The following is a 24,263-nucleotide window of genomic DNA, read 5'->3' on the forward strand; positions in this document are numbered from 1 at the left end:
CAAGATAGCTTGGAAGGACTTCAGGAAAGATCAGTTTAACCTGGGCAAATGGAGAACACATCTCAGATGATGTCCAGGCAAGCAAGAGGGAGGTCTTCATCACAGCAAGGCCCAGCAACTGAGACATCTCAAAATGTCTAGTCAAAAATCTAGCAACTGAGACCTCTTGGTCTGAGCTTAATAGAACTGCACAGCAGAGCATTGGGGCAGCCTCCAGGTCCAGTGCAGAAGGCAAATTGCCAGCCAAGGAAATAGGTGGAACTAGGTTGAGCTACCTCCAGCATAGTGAGCAAGTCACCAAACATAAGGAGCCCCTGTGCTCAAAGCCAAAAATCAAAGTACTCATAACCCCAAACCAAAACTCAAAGTGCCCCAAATAGTATAAAAAGCTGTATAAGTTAGAACAGTGCATCCTGTGCCCTCAGAGCAGAGCTCAAATTTAAAAGCCACAAAAAAGGCAAAAAAGAAAAGAAAATGAGCAAGAAACAAAAAAGAACCCTGACCATAGAAAACTACTATGGTCCTTTTGTAGTGACAAGAAACTAGAAACTGAGTGGATGCCCATCAGTTAGAGAATGGCTAAATAAGTTATAGTATATGAATGTTATGGAATATTATTGTTCTGTAAGAAATGACCAACAGGATGATTTCAGAGAGACTTGGAGAGACTGACATGAACTGACGCTAAGTGAAAAGAGCAGAACCAGGAGATCACTGTGCGTGGCAACAAGACTATACAATGATCAATTCTAATGGATATGGCTCTTTTCAACAATGAGATGCTTCAACCCAGTTCCAATGATCTTGTGATGAAGATGAATGGAGCTGATTGGATGAAGTTTTCTCAGTTTGAGACAGTCACATGATCCCTATTCTCAGGGTTTGATTCCTGGGTTGCAGGTCTCTAAAGTTCAGAACTTCAAGAAGTGATACCCACAGGAAGTGACATGACCCACAGGAAGCAGACAACATTGGTGATCATTGTCAAGGAAGGTTACATCTTTTTAGTCTATCCAATGAAAAGGCTTGGGTCTTTTGCCTTTTGAATCCTGGAAAAGGTGGAAGCTGGCTAGGTTTCAAGAGTACAAAGTGCGAGTTGGGATGGCTCCCAGGTGTGTCTGGGCCTCTCCTGAAGGGACAAAATAAATGCTTTCTCTTTGTACCTGAAGATGTCTCTGATTAGTTAATTTGGGAAAGGGGTCCAGCACCTGACCCACACAAAGAGAGCCATCTATACCCAGAGAGAAGATTGTAGGAATTGAGTGTGGACCACAACATAGCATTTTCATCTTTTTGTTGTTGTTATTGTGGCTCACTTGCATTTTATTTTCTTTCTCATTTTTTTTCCTTTTTGATCTGATTTTTATTGTGCAGCAAAAGAACTGTATATAAATATGTATACATATTTTTACCATGTTTAACATATATTAGATTACTTGCCATCTAGGAGATAGAGTAGAGAGAAGAGAAGGAAAACTGGAAAACAAGGTTTTGCAAGAGTTAATGTTGAAAAATTATCCTTGCATATGTTTTAAAAATAAAAAGCTTTAATAAAATTTTTATTTAGTTAGTTATCTATTTGTTCCTGAAAGGTGGATTGGGTTGGTAAAGAGAACCTGAAGCATTGATAAAATTGTTTTCTTGAGTAGGCAGGAAGAAGCTTCTGATAGAGATCAGCTTAGTTCCATGGTTCCATCCTTCGTGGAGATAATCCAGTTAGAAATCCAAATTATATCAAATTCCTGAGGCCAAATTTTCCTCATAAATCTATCTATAGCCCATGCCATGTTTGTTGAACCCCTTTGGGTCAGTCCAACATGACACTCTGCTTTTGTGTGTCTTTCCCCTTTCTCTCAACCATGCCATATGGGCCCATGCCTATGCCCATGCCCATGTCTCTCTTAACCCCACTATGCTTCTCAACCCCATTTCTCCACCTTACAGTTAACTCTTTTAGGTGCTAAATCCCTTTCAGGATTTAGCCTTCCTGTTAAAGGCATGCTCTCAATTCAAGGGGTATTCCTTTTCTATTGGATAATTGTGAGTTCCACTAAGGAACTCGTCTTTTATATGCTCTCCCAATCTATTTCACATTTACCTTTCCTGGTGTCTATTGGATCCCTTCATTTTGTCTGTAACTTCTCTTAAATAAACCTACCTTTTGTCATGGCGGGGGGGAGGGGGCAGGAAGAGAAGAAAGCTACTATGATGATAGGAAGGATCAAAACACCAATTCAGAAGAGACAAAATAGCTACATGCAAAACCTCAAAGGGGGATATGAATTGGTTTCAAATCCAAAGAGCCTTCTTAGAAAAGCTCATAAAAGATTTTATGAGTCAAATAAGAGAGGTAGAAGAAAAAAATAGGAAAAGAATGAGAAGTATGCCAGAAAGAGTCAACAGCTTGGAAATGGAAGGACAAAAACTGACTGAAGAAAACACCACCTTTAGAAGAAGAATTAGCCAAATAACTAACTCAAAAGCTAACTGCAGAAAATAATACATTAAAAACTAGAATTGGGCACATAGAAGCAAATGACTCTGAGGCATCAAGAATCAATAAAACTAAAAAAATAAAAGAAAATGTAAAATAGCTCAATGGAAAAACAACCAATCTGGGAAAGAAATCCAGGAGAAACAATTTTAAAACAATTTAAAATAGTTCTACCTGAAAGCCAAGACGGAAAAAAAAGAGCTTGGACAGCATCTTTCAAGAAATCATCAAAGAAAACTACCCTGACATCCATCCATTGATCACCTCCTAAAAGGAAATCTCCAAGAATATTGTAGCTAAATTACAGAACTATAAGGTCAAGGAGAAAATATACAAGCTATCAGAAATAAACAATTCAAATATCAAACAGCCAGTCAAGATTAGCCAGGATTTATCAGTTTCTATAATAAAGGATCTCAGGACAGAATACTGTATCTCAGAGATCAAAGGAGCTGGGATTTCAACCAAGAATCATCTATCCAGCAAGACTTATTATAATTTTCCAGGGAATGTGACGGCTCTTTAATGAAATAGGGGACTTTAAACAATGAATTTAAACATCTTTCAAGATGAAAGAACCAGAGGTAAACAGAAAATCTGATATTCAAATATAAGACTTAAGAGAAATATTAAAAGGATAAACATAAAAAGAAAAAAACACTATGTTATTGAAAGCTTAAACTGTTTACATCCTACATAGGAAGATGATACATTTAACGCTTGAGAAATATATTTTCATTAGAGCAGTTAAAAGGGATATGAAGACAGAAGGTGTAGGTATAAGATGACTCTGATGTGATGATATTTAAGAGAGACATCAGGAGCAGCTAGATGGTGTAGTGAATAGACCACTGGCCCTGGGTTCAAATCCAGCCTCAGACACTTAACACTTTACTCAATGTATGAGAAGGGAGGGGTGATAGCAGAAACAGTAGGAGAAAGGGGTAAGAGAACAGAAGAGAGATGATAGAAGGGAGGTTGAAGGGAAGAGTCAGAAACAAAATACTACTAAGGAGAGAAAAGGGGGAAAGAGAAAAAAGGTCTAAAATAGAGAAAGAGAAGATCAATGTATGCTATTTAAAAAAGTTATAAAAGGGATAAATAAAAATCCCCCCAAAACAAATGAGAAATTCTGAAAATCAAAGGTTAATAAAATTGAAAATAAGAAAACTATTAAAATAAATAAAATTAAGAGTTAGTTTTATGAGGAAAAAAAACCAACAAAATAGATAGACCTTTCCATTAATTTGATTAGAAAAAGGAAAAAAGAAAATTGAATTTACCAGTATCAAAAATGCAAAGGATTCCTTCCATCAATGAAGAGGAAATAAAAACAATAATTAGGAGGTATTTTATCCAACTTCATGCTTGAAAATCTGACAATCTAATTGAAATGAATGAATATATTCAAAAATATAAATTGCCCAGATTAACTGAAGAAATAAAATACTATTTAAATATTTTGAAAAAATATTTAAAAATTCATTTTGAACAAAGAAATTGAATAAACCATCAATGAACTTCCTACAAAAAAATCTCTAGGGCCAGATGGATTTACAAGTGAATTCTACCACACATTTAAAGAATAATTAATTCCAAAACAAACTATTTGGGAAAATAAACCAAAAAAGAGTCCTACCAAATTCTTTTCATGACACAAATATGGTGCCAACACATAAACTGGGAAGATGCAAAACAGAGAAAAAAAAATTATAGAACAATTTTCCTAATAAATATTGCTGCTTAAATTTTAAATAAAATATTAGCAAAAAAATTACAGTAATTTATGACCAGGATAATACACTCTGACCTAATGGAATTTATACCAGGAATGTAAGGTTGTTTCAATATCAGGATTAGCATCCTGACCATTGGCATAATTGACCATATCAATAAAAAAACATAAATCATGATTATTTCAATAGATATTATTTCTATTAAAAACACTAGGTAACATAGGAATAAGTGGAGTTTTCCTTAAAATGGACAAGCAATGTCTATCTAAAACCATCAGGAAGCATTATTTATAATAGAGATAAACTAGAAGCATTTCTAACAAGATAAAGTGTGAAATAGGAATTCCTATTATTACCACTATTATTTAATATTGTATTAAAAATGTTAGCTTTAGCAATAAAAAAAAGAGAAAGAAATTGAACAAATTAAGAACAGGTAATGAGAAAACAAAACTATCATGCTTTGCAAATGAATAATGATATACTTAAGAGAATCCTAGAGAATTAACTGAAAACTACTTGAAATATTTCACTTTAGCAAAGGATATAAAGTAAATCCATATAAATCAACAGCATTCCTATATGTTACCAACAGAACCTAGCAACAAGAAACAGAAAGAGAAATTTTAATTAAAATAACTATAGACAAGATAAAATATTTGGGAGCCTTTCCTCCAAGACAAATAAGAACTATATGAACACAATTACAAAACACTTTTCACACAAAGTCACATCTAAACAATTGGAAAAATATCAATTAATCATGGGTAAGATGAGCTACTATATTAAAATGACAATTATACCTAAATCAGTATATTTATTCAGTGCCATGCCAATCAAATTGCCAAAAAATATTTTAGTAGAGGTAGTAAAAATTATAACAAAATTCATCTGGAAACACAAAAGGTCAAAAATATTGAGAAAATCAATGAAAAAAAATGCAAAGAATGGTGGCCTAACCATACTAAGCCTAAAACTGCTGTCATAAAAACCATTTATCCTGGCTAAGAGATAGAATAGTGAATCAGTGGAATAGGTGAGGTACACAAGAAAAAATAGTCAATGACTATAGTAATCTATTGTTTGATAACTCCAAAGATTCCAGCATCTGGGATAAGAACTCACTATTTGACAAAAGTTGCTGGGAAAACTGAAAAATAATATGGCAAAAACTAAACATAGACCAAAATCTCACATCCTCTGCCAAAATAAGGTCAAAATAGGTACATGATTTAAACAAAAAAGGGAGACACTCTAAGGAATTCTGGAATCCGGAGTCTCCAGCCTCTCTCCTCCTTGCGCTGCCACAAAGTGACTCTGGCCTCTCTCCTCATCCTCCAATCTGTGCCTATGATTATCTTAACACCAAACAGTCAGCAAGCACCAATGGTGAGGAGAGCCATTATCCAAATATATGCTAATAGAATCATTATCTCAAATTGAATAGGTAATTAGCCTTAAGTACTCTCTTGTCTGATTCAGAGTTTCTGTCCTCTATATCTCCCCCTTTCTTTTGTTTTAGAACACAGGTGGTCACGCCCTCTCTAACTTCTCAGGGAGGTGAGAACCCCAAAAAGGAGATGATCACACCCTCCCAGAGTTCTCTGGAAGAGAGATGAAAAACACCAAAGGGAAGTGGAGAGTCAAGCCAGATACTGTTAGCGGGTTTCTGGGCTAAAGGGTCTTACTAGAAACAGATATACACAAACCCATCAGCATGGGAGGTATTACACAAGCACATAGCAATAACGCACAGGCCATTAGTGATGACTCTCCCCACAATCAGTGCAGGCTAAATGTGGTGTAAGAAATATGAATTGTATATGCAAGTAATGATATAACAAACAATATGAATCAACATGGTGTTGTAAAAGATTTCCAGAAGTCCTAGAAGGAGGGTATGTAAACAACAATCACCTCCCTCAACAACAAGAGATAGTCCAAAACCAACCATTATCCATTATTTTCTGTGTCAGGGAATCCAATGATTCCTGAGGGTTTTCAAGTCCTACAACAGTCTTATCATGTCTCAGGGATTCCAATGATTCCTGAGGGTTTTGAAGTCCTGCATCAATCTCTAATAATTTTTGATGTCCATGAGTCAATTGCCATAACTGCCACACTCTTTCAGTGGTGGGCAGTCAGCGACAGAACCACCCGATGTTTCTTGGGTCTTCTCCTTCATTTCAAGGGTCTGCTCTGTCTCTCTCCAATGGACAAGATGAACACGGCTCGTTGGCACCCATCTGATTCCTTCTTCATCTGAAGAGATACAAGCAAACCCTCTCCCCCTAGCAGTTAGCCTATCTGGTCCCTTCCATTCACTACTTTTTGGCTCTCTCCACATCACCTGTCAATTATCTGAAGATAGTGGAGCTGCTCATACTGGACACTGCCCTTCCAGTAGGTTATAAAACCTGTCTGCCGGAGCCAGTGCATCTTTACCGAAAATCAAGAAGCTAATTGTATAAAGAGCTAAATTTAGAAGTTCTCTAGGGTTACCTGTGTCTCCCCCTTTCTTTTGTTTTTGGAGGAGCATCTTAATGTCTCTATTTCTCTTCTCTATTATTGCCTGTCCTTGAGGATTAAAGGGTATGCCAGTGGTGTGCGTGAAATCTTATACTGTGCACAAAAGTGTGCAAAATGTTTAAAAGTATATGCAGGTCCATCATCTGTTTTTATTGCTTGTGGCACACCATAATTGCAAATGCTTGTATAAGGAATTCTGTGACTACTCGGGCTGTCTATTTTGCTTTGGGTATTGCAAAAGTGGATCCTGAAAAGTTGTCTACCACAACATGGATAAAAGACAGATGACCAAAAGATTTATAAAGGGTCCCATCCATTTGCCAAATTTCATTGGGTCTCAAACCATGAGAGTTTTTCCCTGGAGGCAGTATAGAAGCGTGGAAAGGAAGGCAAGCCGTATAGGCTTTTACTATACTCCTAGCTTCCTCTTTTGTTATTCCAAATTGCAGACGTAAGACTCCAGCAGCCTGATGATATTTAGAATGAGATTCTTGGGCTGCCTGAAATAAAGGAGTATTGGCTAACATAGTGAGAAGGCTATCGGCCTTTGAATTATCATCAAAAATAGGACCTGGAAGTACACTATGAGAATGGACATGCAAGATATAAATCTTACCTGGATAAATAGCTGATATATATTAGAAGCTGCAAATTTTATTTGGGCTGTGGCAATTCTTTGTACCACACCTACTGAATAGGCCAAATCAGATATTATATTTATAGCTCCTGGATAATAAGAACTAGAATGATTGCATACAATTCATTCTGCTGAGTAGACTGAAAAGGAGTTCTGACTACGCTCTTTATAGTTAAGTCATGAGAGTACACAGCACAAATATTATGTTTGGATGCATCTGTAAAGATAGTTGGTCCTTTATGAGGAACTTTAGAAACCTTATCTTCAAGAATCCATTGCCAATTATGTAATAGTCAGGTTATCTCTAATGGAGACCTGTGGGTAAAATTTGGAGCCATGGCCAATAAAATTTGCTACTCTGGGATGGTTTCACAGCATACATTAATTTGTGCATTGGTATAAAAGGTGTGTATATTTTGTCAGGTTTTATCCCAGATAATTGTACTGTTCGCTTAATGGCCTTTAATAAAATTCCAGCCACAAGCACTGGGTAAGGAGTATGGTAAGGAGTACGGCTTTGTTCTGGTTGTGCTGGGAGGTTCACCCACTCTATCACACTGTCTCCTTGATGAAGAACCGCTGTGGGTGCCTCTTGTGTAGCAAAAACTGTTATTTCCAAGGGTTTTTGGGTGACTCTTTCAACCACACTGGATAAAGCCAGTTCAACTTTTCTCAAAACCTCTTGAGCTTCTTTTGTAAGCTGGCGTGGTGAGTTTAAAGCACTGTGTCCCCTTAAAATATCATATAATGGTTGCAATTGATAGGTAGTCAAGCCTAACACTGGACACATCCATTGGAAATCCCCTATCAATTTCTGAAAGTAATTTAAGGTGTTTAGCTTCTCTGTTCTTAAAGAAAGTTTTTGTACTGTAAGCACCTTAGGGTATACTTCATATCCTAAATATTGAAAAGGAGCATGTCTTTGAATTTTTTCTGGAGTTATGTGCAATTTGTAGTTTCTTAGTGTATCTCTGGTCTTTTGTAGACATGCTTCTAACATTTGCTCTTCAGGTGCCCATCCCAATATATCATGCATGTAATGTAATAACATTACTTTTGGAAATGCTTTTCTTACTGGAGTAAGAACAGCAGCAACATACATTTGATACAGAGTAGGATTATTTTTCATTCCTGGCATAACTGTCCATTCATATCTTTTATAAGGCTCAGCTAAGTTAACGGGAGTGTCTTTTTTGATATTAAAACTAACGAATCTTCACTGGCGTGCTCTCTGCCATGACTAGATAGATTACCAAGGGGTCACTCATACTTAACATTAAAAAAAATTTATTTTAACAGTATGTCATTTTTTCAGTTACATGTAAAGATAGTTTTCAACATTCATTTTTGTAAGATTTTGAGTTCTTTTTTTCTCCCTCCCTTCTTCCCTTATTTTCCTTCCCCAAGACAGCAATCAATCTGATATAGGTTATACATGTACATTCATTTTTAACATCTTGGGAATCATGCTGGGAAAGAAATAAGAACAAAAGGGAAAAATCATGAGAAAGAAAAAAACAAAAAAAGGTGAAAACTGTATGCTTTGCTGTGCATTCAATCCCATGGTTCTTTCTGTGGATACATATGGCATTTTCCATCCAAAGTCTATTGGAATTGTCCAGGTCACTGTATTACTTAGAAGAGCTAAGTTTATCATAGTTTGTAGAGGACTGAAACTCCAAACATCTGAACTTGGTTCCCAATGCCTGGAATCATTATGGGGACATGACCTATCAGTGTAAGTGGTACTTACATCCTATCACAGAGGATGTGTATCATCAAATTTTCAAGAGACTTGAAAGGCTGATATAGGTTTAAAAGTGAAACAAAAGTTCATAACAACTGGCAGAATTTGGAAATTTTAAATTCTGATTCCTAATCTGTTTTGTGCTTTCATGTCCTTGTTTGTAATACCTTAAAATGACTATAGGCTATTTCAGGGACTTGTTCCACCTTCTGCCTGGATGTTGATTTTGCTATTGCATGTTCTTCCTATCTCAATTCTCTATCACTCTTATGTTTACCTTTTTTTGTTCCTCTAGTGATTTTGTTTTCAATGTGAATCCCTTTTTCATGCTTTCTGAATTCGAGTCAAGATTTAAAATTGAGAGAGACCATATGAAATACAGCCCTTCCCCACAAATTTTCTTTGTCATTCAAAACACCAGTTTGAAATGACCCCATAATTACTTACTGTGCATTGGAGTCTCACATCAAGTTCATGGAAAACTGTTAACCACTCATCCTGTTTGACAAAATTCCAGTTGGGATAGTCCACAAAAGTAGCCTGGGCCATAATCTCCTCCCTTTCATTGCAGAGGGTAATTGCAAGATTTGCTTTTTCTCTATGGAAATGATTAGACATTGTGGAAATAAGAAGAAATTGCAAAATAAAAATGTCAAAAGTTTGTTTTCTCATTCTTCTAGCTCTCTTTATTCCTAATTTGTTGACAAACTTGCAACTAGGTGACATAATAGAGCACTGGACTAAGAATCAAAAGATTCATCTTCCTGAGTTCATCTATAAGATTAGACACTTACTAACTGTGTGAATCTGGGCATGCCACTTTGTCCTGTTTGCCTTATGAAGACAAATAATCGAACATGACCCAAACCACTGCACAACAATAATAAAAAGAGCTGAACCTTCACAACTCCTTTGGAAGTGACAAAATTAACCTTCACTATGAGCTAAGAGACAAGTGTGGCAGGTATTCACAATACAAGTAGATGCTTCAGGTTGGTGTAGTATCTCTCTCAAAAAAAAAAAGTATTTTTACTGTACCAGACTATATGTCAGATATTACTAAATGTTCAGTGAGTCTGATAGCTCGTTAGTAAAGTATACTATACTACAGAATTCTTCTCAATCTTTCCCATATAGCAAGTAGAATATGGAAGTGGTTAACTAAACAGAAAAATCAGCTGCTTCCTCTACTTTCATGTAGCCAGAAATTCTCTTTCATAACTCTTCCCTTTTGCCAACCTAGGGAGTAATAACTTTCTTTTCATCAATCCACACTCTATCTTTGACTCAGGATCAGATAAGTCATTAAAGAAGAAAAATTAGATCTAGATCAGTATTTTATACCACCTACCACAATAAACTTCAAAGGAATACATAATTTAGAGTTACATTGATGGGGGTGAACCCTGAAACTAGATTTGGGGTCTCAGACTGTCCCTTGGGAAAAAGCATACTTTCCCAGATAAACCCTTCCCAAGTTAAGGGGAATCATTCATTTGGAGATCTTGGTCAAATCACCTTCCAGTGATCTTTTGGGGGTGGCCCAGATCCCCTTTAGGAAATTCCAGACTCTAGGAAAAAAGTCGTTGAAATGATTTCATTCATTTGTAGATCTTGGTCTGCTAATTAGCTCAAACTGGCCCCCCCTAACCCCCAAACCAAGACTCACCCATAAAACAGGCATCAGTTATCACACTCTTTGCAAAATTGCTCATTAGGAATTTGCCTGCTAAGAGAGCTCTTTCTTAGTGAACACAAAACTTCTTTTTTTGCCACAGATTTTGGGGTTTGTGAATTCTTTCACATTTGGACCTGCATCTCTGGGATCTTTCCCCCTTATTCCCATACCTCAACAACATTGGAAAAGAGCCAGAAGATAATGAGTTTGGGCTGAGAAAGAAGTCTTCACCAATCAAAGGATAGAAGGTCTTCACCAATCAAAGTGAAAACAGTTTCAGTTTTGTAAAACTAAAAATGGTTTACTCAAATAAAATCAAAGCAAATAGAATAAGAACAAACTGCTGATTTATTCAAGGAAAAAAAAACATCTTTGCATCAAATATAATTGACAAAAATCTGAGAGCTAAGAAATACAAGGATTTGATATAAAGATATAAACCCAAAGGGTAATTCTTTAATAACAAGGTGGTCAAAAGGATATGAATAAATAGTTTTCAAAAAATAACTGCAGTTTTGACCAGCAACATGAATACAGAGAAGCTTGGAGAGAATTACATGAACTGATGCTAAGTGAAATGAGCAGAACCAAGAGATCATTATATACGTCAACAACGATACTGTATGAAGATGTAATCTGATGGAAGCGGATTTCTTTGACAAAGAGACCTAATTCAGTCTCAATTGATCAATGATGGACAGAAGCAGCTACACCCAAAGGAAAAAAAAAAAAAAACACTGGGAAATGAATGTAAACTTTGCATTTTTGTTTTTCTTCCTGGGTTACTTCTACCTTCTGAATCCAATTCTCCCTGTGCAACAAGAAAACTGTTTGGATCTGCCCACATACATTGTATCTAGGATATACTAGGACATATTCAACATATATAGGACTGCTTGCCATCTAGGGGAGGGGGTGGAGGGTGGGAGGGAAAAATCGGAACAGAAGTGAGTGCAAGGGATAATGTTGTAAAAAAAAATTACCCAGGCATGGATTCTGTCAATAAAAAGTTACTATAATAAAAAAAAAATAACTGCAGTTTTTCAATGACCACATGAAAATATGCTCCTAACTCAGATATTAAAATAATTCGGAAGTTATACTTCAGCACTCAAATACTCAACTGGACTTCTGATGACAGTGATCCAAAAATGGTGATAAAACCCCATCCATGCCCAACATGTGGTGTAACTCTTGTCTGTGTCCTCCCATAAAACATTTAGATTATCAGCAGCCAAGTTAAAATTAATAAGTCTAAAAATTGTGATTCTTTACACACTCTGACCTTTCTCCCTATTCTCCCACATCAGTATTATAAAGATATTAAAGAAAACTAAGGATGATTCTATATTTTGGAAGCATACAGATTTAAGTGACTGAGTCATTTTTAAGTTCCCAGGGTCACACAGTTAGGAAGTGTCTGAGGCCACATTTGAACTCAAGAAAATGAGTCTTCCTGGCTCCAGGCCTGGCACTCTCTCCACTGCACCAGCTGTCCTTCCTAGAAACTATGCCTTTCTTAATACAGTCAAAGACTTGAACTAATGCTTTTGACTTTTCCTTGTTGTTCCTCCTTCATATAATGAATGACATCATGGGAGATATCCTGACTTGCGTATGAACTGGATTTAAATGAGGCACAGGCTCAGTCATCAGCCTACCTCTCTCTCCCAGGCACTGAAGTCCAATGGCTAGTCTCAAATTCTACCTCTGACTCTGTTCTTTTTGACAAGCTACCTAATTTGTCCCAGACTCAGTTTCCTCATCTGTAGACTAAGAGATTTAAAGTAGATGACCTTTTTCTTCCAGCTATAACTCTATATTCTTATTATCTGTATTACTTAATTTGCTGATCTGAAACCTTCAATCCACTAAAATTCTGAGATGTTTTTCAGATAAAATGCACTCTCTCATCTTGTACCCAAGTCAGACCTCACATTTAACATCCTAAGATTCCATCTTACCAATTGGGTTCTAATTCTGATTCTGCTACAAATGGACTATATAATTAACACTATTCGCTTCTCCTAGTCTGTTTGCTCATGGTGAGGATGAAATATTATATTAAATAATCTTTAAAGCCCCTGGTCCCATCCATCTATGAAATTCTATTATGTGAGCTTTAATATGAAAAAATAACTTCTCTCTCAAATGTTCCACTCTCCATCTATCACACTATTTCTCTTTAGCAGCAGCAGCAATAACAACTACTGCTGCTGCTGGTTGATGCTCTGCTACTGCTGCTACTAGTATTATTGCTGCTACTAGTACTACTACTACTATTTTTTTCTTCTCTTCCTTCTCCTTCTCTCCCCCCCCCCCTTCTTCTTTTTCTCTCTCTCATGATTTCAATTCTATTGAGAATGCTCCATAAAAGGTTAAATGATTTCCCTTCTGTCATAAGTCAGTGGTGTCAGAGCCGTGGGGTTTCAACTCAGTCTGCTGATTCTGAGGACAGCTAAGTGGTACAATGTATAGAGTGCTGGGTCTGAAGTGAGGGAGACCTAAGGTCAAATCTGGCCTCAGACTCTTACTATGTAACCTTGGACAAAAAACTTAAACTCTCTTTGCCTCGGTATTCTCAACTGTAAAATGGCGATAAGAAGAGCACTTACCCCCTAGAGCTGTTGTGAAGATTAAATGAGACAACATTTGCAAGGTGCTTAAAGGCACAATGCCTGGCACATAGAGGCAGTATATAATTATTTATTCCCTTCTCCTTTATCCATTATGGATAATAATGAAGTTTTATAATGAGGTTCAAATAGAATCTATTCATTTCTTCTTCCCAGAAAGATCATAGGAATTTAGAATGAGAAGGAATCCTTTTACTATCTCCCTGTCATTATGATCTCTATAGAGAAGATAAAATGTTTTTATATTTAGCTGGATTTTTATTTTTTAATTACATAAAACCAAACTAAAATAGTTCCATTAAAAAAAATCACTATTTACTTATCTACATATTCTACTCAGAAATATTCCCTCCCCCCAACTTATACTTGAGTTTATAGGCTGGATTCCCATTTGGGTTTTAGGAGTAAGCCTATGAATTCTAACTTCTAACAACTATCTTTACTAGCCTCTTCCACCGCTCAGTACTTCTCATGAAAAGTCAGGCAGTTGACAAAATCAGCTCTTAGAAAAGACATTTACTTAGATGACCATACAAAACTACACCATCCCCCTTCATAAATCTGGAGCACACTTTCCCACAAATATACATAGCATCCATAGGAAGAGTGGGCAGAAATTCACAATACAATAATAGTGAGGCACACCCTAAGAAACATGTGTGGCCAAGGTAACTGCCAGCTCTTGGTCTGCAAGCCTTGGAAGTCTTTCCTTTCTTTTTTGAGTGCTCACTCAACAATCCTTGAGTAAAACATCTCAATTGTTGAGTCCCTCAGCTCAGCTAGGTTTTCATGATTCTATAGTAAACACTCTTCTCTAAAGCGAAGATTCATACTCTGAAGCTGCTTTCTTATGTACGGGACAATCTCTATCTATCTATCCTCATCAAACACAATATCAAAAGACCCAAGTAGAAAATTCTATCCACCTCCATAGAGAGAACTAATGAACTTAGTGCATATTAAATCATATTTGTTTCACTTTATTTTTCTTCTTTTTAAAATTTCTTTGTTGTTGCTGTTGTACTGTTTTATTTTACATGTTTTGGCATGACTTAACATGTATAAATTGATTTCACATTGCTTGACTTCTCAATAGGAAAGAAGAAAAAAACTTGGAACTCAAATTTTAAAAAAATGAATGAAATAACTAAATATTAAAAGTTGTGTCTATATTCCATTGCATGGAGAAAGGGGAGGGGAAAAAAAACAAAATCACCTTCCTCTCCACAAAAGCAATTCTCTCTCATGAGAATTTCACATTCATAATGTGAAATCATGTTTAAAAAAATTGAAGAGCTCTCAATGTATAAATAAGAGGGGGGACTGAATGAAATGAGGTGAGATCTAGTTGTGAAAATCGAGTAAGGCTTCATCTATTTCAAAGTTGGAGTAGCCTGAAGGTCCTTGAGCATCGACTCAAAGGCATAAGTTCCCTTCCTGCTATTCTCCTCCCATGACATCATTTTCTCCCTACTTCAATCAAATATGGGTGACCATGTACTTATTTGCCAAGTTCAATTTCTTGGGTAGTTTCAGTGTTTGGAATGTAATACCTCAGCCAATCAGAATGATGGTCAGTGGTGGGAGGGGTGTTTGCGTTAGGGACTATTTAAAGTGTAAAACCTGTCCCAAAAGGTGCCTCCTCCCTTCAATTGCTTGCTAGATGGGAGGGACATCCAATTCTTGAGAGAACGTCCAATAAACTTTTGCTTTGCTCCTAGAGATCTCTCCAGCTTTTTATTAAATGTGACCCCTCACCATTCTGAGCCTCACAGGTAAGAGGGCAAGATTCCCCTTTTAGAGATGAAAGACTTATTTAATTGAGTATATATATTTACACAGATTTATTACCAAACATCTGCTCTTTGACAAATATTTAAATGTCTGTCATTCATTTTATGTAAAAATCAAAGAACTATGATTCCTACAATCTGGCTCTGTCATTTCTATTAGGAATTCTGGATAATTTATCAAAATTCAGTGAACTCATCAAATTTTATTCCTGCAAATTCTTTCATCAAGCCAAAAATATTTATTGCACTCATTGAAAGAAATATATTTCATTATACATTGAAATATAAAGTAGCTATGGATTAATCAGTTCATTTAATTTTTGAATATATTGCTCTTTGATAAGCCTGTGACAATTTGTATGTACATGATTTTTCACATAAAATACAAATTCCTCCAGGGATATCTATACCATCCCAGAGCAGAGTACACAGTAATATGCAATAAACATTTATTAACTCTAGGATGATAAAAATTACTTACAGAAGATAAATGATATTAATCCTCCCAAAAAGATTTTCTGTAAATTTTCTGATGAGAGATCTAATACAGTAAATATCTTGTGATTCTGTTCTTCTGCAATGGACAATTTCTTCCCTTCCTCTTGGAGAAGTTAGTGATGTCATTTTATGCCCTTTCATGAAAAAAGAAAACACTCTACTATAAATCTGAAATGATTAGCTGTCTTGGTTACAGTACTCATAATATTAAATACTAATTTAATCTTCAGAATGACAAAGTGAATATACTATTTTCTACATAGATCTAACTGTTTTTTCCTGGGGATACACTATGTCAACTGTCATCACAAGCTACCAGACACATTTCTCAGTCTGCTCATAATAGTTTCTGAGAATTGGTCTGTCTAGAAATCACAACTGTATTCTTTGTTGCCAGTAAAACAGCTCCTAAATGTTAAATAGCAGTTGTTGAAAGGGACTAAAATGAAACATTTACTGGTCTAGTATATTTAATTTACCACAATTATATGTATCTAAATATTAGGTAGGGAATTCACTGCTGCTTCGAGTTTATAAAATAAACAAACAAACAAACAAACAAAACAAAACAAAAAAAAAAAACAGTGAGTGATTTTGTCCCGGGGTAATTTTGTTTAAATAATATTATATCTATCTGGATTTGCATTTAGATATAAAAAAAATTCACAAGTGTTTCTGTCAAATCAAAGTCTCTAAAGATGCTGGTAGTTCTAGAACTTTTTAATTTATCAATTATCTTTTTGAAATTCTCCAATCTCTTTCTCCCTCTTTTTTCCTCTTAGTCTCCTTCCTTTCCTTTGTAGCTATATATATATACATATATATGAATTTAGGAAAATGCTCATTACTTGGGAACTGGAAGCACTTTTAGAAGTCATTTAGTTCAACTTATACCTGAAAAAAAAAAACCCTGAACAACATATCCAACAAATGATCACCTGGTCTTTGTTTTAAACCTTTATCATGGAAGAACCTATTACTTTTCAAGACTATCCAATGATAGTTCTAATTATTATGGTAGAAATTAATATTATTTGAAATGTGAAATTCTGAGTATAATCAATTTATTAGTTAGGCTACCAGTAACCAATAAGTTGGATCAGTGACTTAGTTTGATGACCAAAGACCTTGAGTGAGGGTTGACAGGGTTTTTCCACAACAGTTAGCAAGATGACAGGGCAAAATCCTCCTCTGTTCATTTTTTTGTTTACCATGCCCTCTCTAAGATGGGGCACACAGAACAAAACAAAACAAAGAATCTACATGAATTATGGACAGAGTGCTGTTATGGGCCAGAACTCTTGTACTTAAAACAAGGATTCTTACAAGGTGTTAAGTTAGTGGAATTGATAATACAATGATTATCTAGTTTAGCATGGTGATTAATAGTTCTCTAGTTCAGTATGACTGATTTAATCTTACAACAAATAATGGTTTCATAGTGATATAATGATTGATTTACACTTAGAATACTGTAAATGATGTAATTATAATAGAGATTATAAAGCTGGGACAAACTCTGCCAGAGTCAGAGCCAGAGAAGACAAGAGGACTGGAGGCGGGAGCTCAAGCTCTCAGAGCCAAGGAGAGACATTCATTTCATCTTCATCAGCCTCCTGGTGGTTGGTCTGTCCTCCTGCTCCCCCCATTTAGACCAAAGCCCATTTGAAGGGCCTCAAGCAAGCTAATTGGGCCCCAGGCAAGGAGACAATAAAGAATTTGGACTTTAACACCTGGGTATTCTTGTGGTGATTACTCTGCTGAAACAAAAGCTTGTCTAGATACCTCCAGAAAACCAACAGGAACACTACAGAGTGCAGCATGGCTGACGTCATCCTTATTTTAGATATTATCTCTCCATATGGCCTAAGATGGAAGAGGGGAGCCAGAAAAACTCTCTCTCAGGGAGAAAGCCTCCTTGAACTTTGCTTCTGTACCCCACCTGAGGCAAACAAGATAACCAATTTCATTCTGTTATCCTGAGAGATCAACCCCATTGATAACACTATTGATTAAGTTCTTTATAGAGGTAAAGATTAATTAACAGACACCCATTCAATTCTAAAATTCTCCATTGCTTCAATTGTCCCATGCTCTAGGATCTGTCCATAAACTCAGTATCATCAACAAACCTCTTTACAAAATCTCCTGATTGTACTAGGGGCTTTTGTCCATTAAGAGAGTCTCTTTCTTAGTGATATTCAGAAATAAACTTTCCTATTCTGTGCCACAGATAACGGGTTTGTGAATTCTTGTCCCATGGACTTATCTCACTCTGCCTTTCTTTCCCTCCTTTTCCAAGCTCAGGTTCGGACCTCATCAAGACTGCACCAGCTTTTTTGGCTACTGGTCATATACTGACTCACTACTAAATTGATACTCCACTAAAACTCCCAGTGTCCTGAGATATACTGCTATTTAGCTATGTCCCCTCAAGAGCTTCCATTGTGTTAGAAGTTTATTAATATTTATACAAATAAATAGAATGGAAAAAACAGTCATAACTAGGGGGAATCAAGAAAAGCTTCCCCATAGAAGGCAACACATGAAAGGAACCCTAAGGGAAGAATACCTTTTTCCAAATGGGGGACAGCCAATAAAGGAATGGAGGTAGAGACAAGAGTTCTAAAAAAAAAACCAAAATCAAGGAAGTCAAAATGGTTGGAATGTAGAGTGGATGAAAAAGAACAATATAATATGTTTTGTCGTGGTACAGTTCTCTTTTATTGTCCTGACTCAATTTCCCTAAATTGTCCTGCCTTGGTTTCCTTGATTTATTCTTCCTCGGTTCCTAATTGTTCTGGTCAATCCTGCAACACCACCCCTTCCTCCTAATCATGATGATCCAGTTAAAGAGAAAGACTTATCTTAGACATCATCAGAATGTCAGGTGCCTTTCTCCATTCTGTAATCCCAATTTATTAGAATGCCTCCCCCCACCCTGTCAGAACCAGACTGATAGTCCGGTATTTCTGCTCTCAGCCCCACACTCAGACCCCTGCCTCTGTCCTGTAGCTGAGCTACATGTATATATATGTCATTGAGGACTCACATTGTTTGCTGGATTCTTGGAGACGATAGTCTCATTCAGCCCTGGAACCAAAATATGATTCCATTTGGTCCCAGTAAATCTCTCCCTTTCAAATAAAATATTAAACTCTTTAATCTCTGTATTGTCTTAGTTTCTCTGGCATTATATTTTGGAGACTTCCCACCGAGATATTAGAAAATGAGAGGTTTGGAGTGTAGAGACTTTCGGGTCTCCACCTTGGGCCTCGGGGTGGCTGGAGATCTGGCTTCTTGGCCTGGAGAAGTTGGCCCTCTGGATTTTTTTTCCAGAGTCTCCAGGAAAGACAGCAGTTTTCAGCATCACAGCATCACAGCCTGATGGTGGACACTCCATTTCGGCCACGGGAGAGTAAGTCTGGATGTCTTAGGACATAATCTGATCGGTTTACCTGTTCTGTCTATGCTAGCATCTGGCTTCTCAGAATAATAAAATGCTGATGGCATTAAATTCTGAGAAGGGTGTCAACAGGACGCTGGATGATCCCCTCTGGTTTGGGTGTCTTCTAAGACACCATCTAGTGTGATCTGATTCTGAGTGCCTTTTGGGGCACTTTCTGGTTATATGGTTTGTTTAATGTTGTAATTGTGCAATCTGTGTCTGTGATTTGTGTTCTGTGTTCTGTGTGACTTGTCTCTCTGTTTTGTTGGTTAAAGAGCTCTGCTAAAGGTCTAAGAACAATGATTAAGAATAGGTTATAAAATTGCTTGTGATTTCTAATTCCTTAACCTGTTGCTATTTAAACTGGCAGGAAAGTTTTTTCCTTAAAACAAGTTTTCAGAGCCTGCTAGAGTAAAGGGCAATAAAATCTTATCTTATTGAAACTCAAGGAGGAGAAAACATTTGATTAGAAATTTTGGGAAATAATTTTACTATTGCCTTTGCCTGCTAGATTTGAGTATTCTTTGGGGAAATTTTTCCCCTCCTTCCCTCCATCCCCTCCCCCAGATGGCAGGTAGACCAATATATGTTAAATATGTTAAATACAATATATGTATACATGGCCATACAGTTATTTTGATGCACAAGAAGAATCAGACTATGAAATAGTATACAATTAGCCTGTGAAGGAAATCAAAAATGCAAGTGGACAAAAATAAAGGAACTGGGAATTCTATGTAGTGGTTCATAGTTATCTCCTAGAGTTCTTTCCCTGGGTGAAGCTGTTTCAGTTTATTACTGCTCTATTGGAACTGATTTGTTTGGTCATCATATAGTATTGTTGTTGAAGTATATAATGATCTCCTAGTTCTACTCATTTCACTCAACATCAGTTCGTGTAAGTCTCTCTAGGTTTCTCTGTACTCATCCTGCTGGTCATTTCTTACAGAACAATAATATTCCATAATATTCATATATTATTTTATATTCAGCCATTCTCCAATTGAGGGGCATCCACTCAATTTCTAGTTTTTGCCACTACAAAGAGGGGTGCCACAAACTGAATATTTGTTTCTTTTGATACATAATGGCTTCCTTGGTTAAGAATATGGTCATAAAAGTGATCCCTACTTTAGTAGGGTTATTTCAAAAAAATTAATATTTTTAAGAACCTCTTAGATTCTTTTATGTGGTATTAGGATATTCTATATAAGATATTCTATCTAAGTTTTAATTGAGTGTATTGGGGCATCCTGAGGTCATTTAAAGAGCCTCTAAAAATAATGGTTTTTTTCTTTGTCCTTTTGAAAATGTTTCGGTTATGGACAATATGCAATCTGGGATATTTGTCTATGTATTGGCTATTTTAAAAGCAAATTGGTTTGTATGTACAATGTTCACTTATGAAACTGTCTATTTAGATATGAAAGAAGTGAAGTTACTGGGACAAATTCTTATTGTTATCAGTATAAGGTTATGGTAAATATCTGTTTAGGATTTATCTGAAACTTTGGTTAATGGGATTTGTTATTGGAAGTAAAATTTCTTGGGCTTATAGTTAATGCTATTTGGGAGTTTTAAAGCTCCACCCTTTGACAGTTAGTGGGACAATTAACTAGAGTGAAAATGAATTAAAGCTCTTTTATTCTCTATGTGCTGAAGGTTGAGTTTTAACTGCTTATGTTATGTTATAGTTATGTCCCTGCATTTTTTCCTCCTGTGACTGATTTCTATGATCAGAGAAATGGTCAATAGAAACTGTTAATGCAATTCAATTAAGGCATACCTTGCTGTTTCCAATCTGGTTATCTGTAATCATTATATCCTAAATACTTGAGCAAATAAGTATTTAGTCTGGTCATCTATCTGTTACTAGATATTGTATCTATGATATTCAAGTGTTTTTGTTTTTTTTAAGATTTCTAACTAATGAGAGGACAATTAACAGTGGTCTGTGAAACCTGTTGTTTTTTTATAGGTATTATAGCTGACAGCCTTTTGCTTGTGAAATAAACATCTCTTCACATAGGAAGCTGCTGGGCAATCTATTTTGGCCTCCCCACATCTTGTAGCAATCCTTGTGGACCAGTATTTCTATCTCAAACAGTTCTAATCTTTATTTGTTAGATTTGTGGGGTTTTTGTTGTTGTTGTTGTTCTAGATTTTGGTCAAATTACAGATATTGACTTGCTTTTGGGACCTAGATCAGCTTTGATAGTCAGCACGCCATACAACACCCATCCCCATCCCTGGACTGAGAGTCTCCGCCCATCAGCATGACGCAGTTTTTAAATGAGACCATCTCCACTGTTCCTAGTATACTTTGGACTGATATGGGGAATTTGGGAATGGTTGATGAATGACTGATTGGGTCATCTATTACTGTGTGTTTAAGATTTGGGATAGAATTTGTTAAAAAAACAAAAACAAAAACAAAAAAAAACCAACTGTGTAATTATTGCTGTTATGCTTGAGGGATTTTTAGGAAACCCTACTGTACTAGTCTGTTATGTATAGGAATTTTGATTCACTCTTGGGATTTATATGTGGGATGGTTATTTGATAATTCCTTTCCATGAGAAAAAAAGAGAGGAAGAGATAGGAAACTGGGGAAACTGGCATATTTTTCTCAAAATACCTGAAAGAATGGGATCCCCTAGCTCTTATTCACTTTGCTTTAGGCACTTCTGCCCCACCCCCTATTTCACTAGTTCAGATTGAATTGGAAGTCCTTAAATGTACGGAACTAGGATTTGCTGGTTATGCTTTAACTTTGAAACCCCTTATTCTGGTGGGATTGCCCTGGCAGACTCAGTTTTGGGGATTATTATTTAGAAACAACCAGAAATAAGTCACCTGTCTTGGGACTGGCAGTCTCTCTGATCTGTTTCTCCACTCCTATAACCCCAGTTCTTAATTAGTATTTCAGTATTCTTAAAGGATCTGGCAATTTGGTATCAGGCCTCTAAAAGTTCAGGGTTGCCTGCCTTGGTCTAACTGTGTATAATCTGCTCAGAAATCCAGATCCTTTCTGCAGCCCTGTCTGTTCCTCTGGGTGGGGACAGGTGGAGTGAATCTAAGCCTCACCCTTCTTCCCTGTAGTGGGTTGCCCCTCTGAATGGGCCTTCAGCTCTTGAGCCCTGCTACTCTATAAGTAGAGGCTGGGTTAAATGCACAAATAACCACAGATCTAATTCACAGTGAACTGTCCATCTCAAACTGGATTCTTTGACTAAGATGCTCTGGAGATGCAGAGGACATGACATGCTGGCAACAGCTAGCAACAAAGGCAAATACAGACTTTGTATTGCTGATTAACTCGGGTTAATTCCTTGTCCTTGCCATTAAGTCCTTGTATTTTTCTAGTTTTATTTTGGTTTATTTGCTTTACATAGGGTTGGTCAAAATTATGGTGCTAAAAACCTTTCAGGTATCTAGAGGAAAGTAATCCAATGATGTGAATTATCAGAAGAGAGAGAGTGTAGAATGTTGTGCCACAGTTCTCTTTTATTGTCCTGACTCAGTTTTCCTAAATTGTCCTGCCTCAGTTCCTAAATGTTCTGCTCAATCCTGCAAAACCACTCCTCCCTCCTAATCCTGATAATCCAGATAAGAAGAAAGACCTTCTATCTTAGACATCATCAGAATGTCAGGTGCCTCTCCCCATTCTGTAATCCCAATTTATCAGAATGCCTCACCCCACCCTGTCAGAATAGGATAGATAGTCCCCTATTCCTGCTCTCAGTACTCTGACTCCGCCCCTGCCTCGGTCTACCCCTGTAGCTGAACCACATTGGGGCAGGATTTTTGGAAACAATAGTTTCATTCAGCCCTGGGACCAAACCATGGATCCATTTGGTCCCAGTGAATCTCTTTCCTTTCAAATAAAATATTAAACTCTCTAATCTTTATTTTGCTTCAGTTTCTCCGGCATTACAGTTTAACTACTAAGTTCAATAGATATTATTCCAACTGTTGACACTTTTCTAAAATTAAAGTTCAGACGGTCCATCTCAGCCCTTAATTTATGCCTGACTTCTACCACCAGAGGGCATATGGGGGAAATACCTGCCTTCTCCATGGAAACGAGTATGTTGAAAACCCATGGGTGGCAGGGTTTAAGCGATTGGTAATTCTTTACATATCTCAAATATAGCTTATGTATTCAGAAAATGGATTCAATAAAGGTGCTTTCCATACCAGCTAAATCTAGAAAAGCCAGTGAGGGTGACAGGCAAATGAAATACAAATAATTCCAATCCACCAATCTAAATTTAGTCATACTTTCAATTTCTTTTCCAAGTTATTTTTACTATCAATCAGCCAACCATCGATCATTTATTAAGTGCTTACTAAGAGGTAGGCATAGTGCTAAGTAGCAGTTAAGTCCTAGGTCTGGAGCCAGGAAGTTTTATCTAGCCTCAGCCATTTAAAATCTCGGACAGATCACTTAATCTGGCAAATCACTTAACATTGTCTGCCTCAGTTTCCTCAACTGATTCCTCAATAGGGATTACAGCATCTGATTTGCAGAATTGTTGGATCAAATGGAATAATATCCGTAAAGCGCTTAGCACCGGTTCTGGCACACAGAAGACGCTATAAAAATGTTTATTCTCTTTCCTTTTTTTTCCTTACTCTCCCAGCTTCCAGGGGAAAACAGAAGCATAAGTAAGAGATTAAGACTACTAGACCCACAATGCAACACGGCTCAAACGCCAATCACGAAAGGACGTTTTTCCAGAGTGAGGTTTCTTTGCCTTCGGGGACTGGTAATCTATGCATTTCTCCCCTCCCCCGGAGGCGGCGGGTCTCTGTTTCAGGTTTCAGAGCAATTCACATTTTACGTTAATTACTTTTAAAGTTTCCCCCTGACACCCAAATCCCTTGGCCCTAAACCAGGGAGAATACACCATAATTAGAATACGTGCCAATGCTCCACTTCCCAGAGCGAAATCTCTGATTAACGTGACTTACCCCAGCTACAGCTCTCTGTGTTCTAACTCCACGATGGACGCCGAACGCCGGTTACTATAGAAACGGCGTCCTTTCCGTCACGTGGTGGCT

General features: G+C 36.8%; 1 protein-coding gene across 2 annotated transcripts in view; it reads right to left on the reverse strand.

Moving 5' to 3' along the window:
• The window catches only part of CFAP61 (cilia and flagella associated protein 61), a 324,804-nt gene extending 300,561 nt beyond the window's left edge, over positions 1 to 24,243 (reverse strand). The window contains exons 1-3 of one of the 2 annotated variants that reach the window (XM_031951049.1): positions 24,174 to 24,243; positions 15,732 to 15,882; positions 9,591 to 9,741 (exon numbers count right to left, since the gene is read on the reverse strand). In XM_031951049.1, the coding sequence (XP_031806909.1) occupies positions 9,591 to 9,741; positions 15,732 to 15,874 (294 nt within the window). In that variant the 5' untranslated portion in view covers positions 15,875 to 15,882; positions 24,174 to 24,243. The remainder of the gene's footprint in view (positions 1 to 9,590; positions 9,742 to 15,731; positions 15,883 to 24,173) is intronic. The other variant, XM_031951048.1, reaches the window with a different exon arrangement.
• Between the last annotated feature and the right edge of the window lie 20 nt (positions 24,244 to 24,263).

This window comes from Sarcophilus harrisii, chromosome 2, assembly GCF_902635505.1.
Source record: "Sarcophilus harrisii chromosome 2, mSarHar1.11, whole genome shotgun sequence".
Lineage (NCBI taxonomy): Eukaryota > Metazoa > Chordata > Mammalia > Dasyuromorphia > Dasyuridae > Sarcophilus > Sarcophilus harrisii.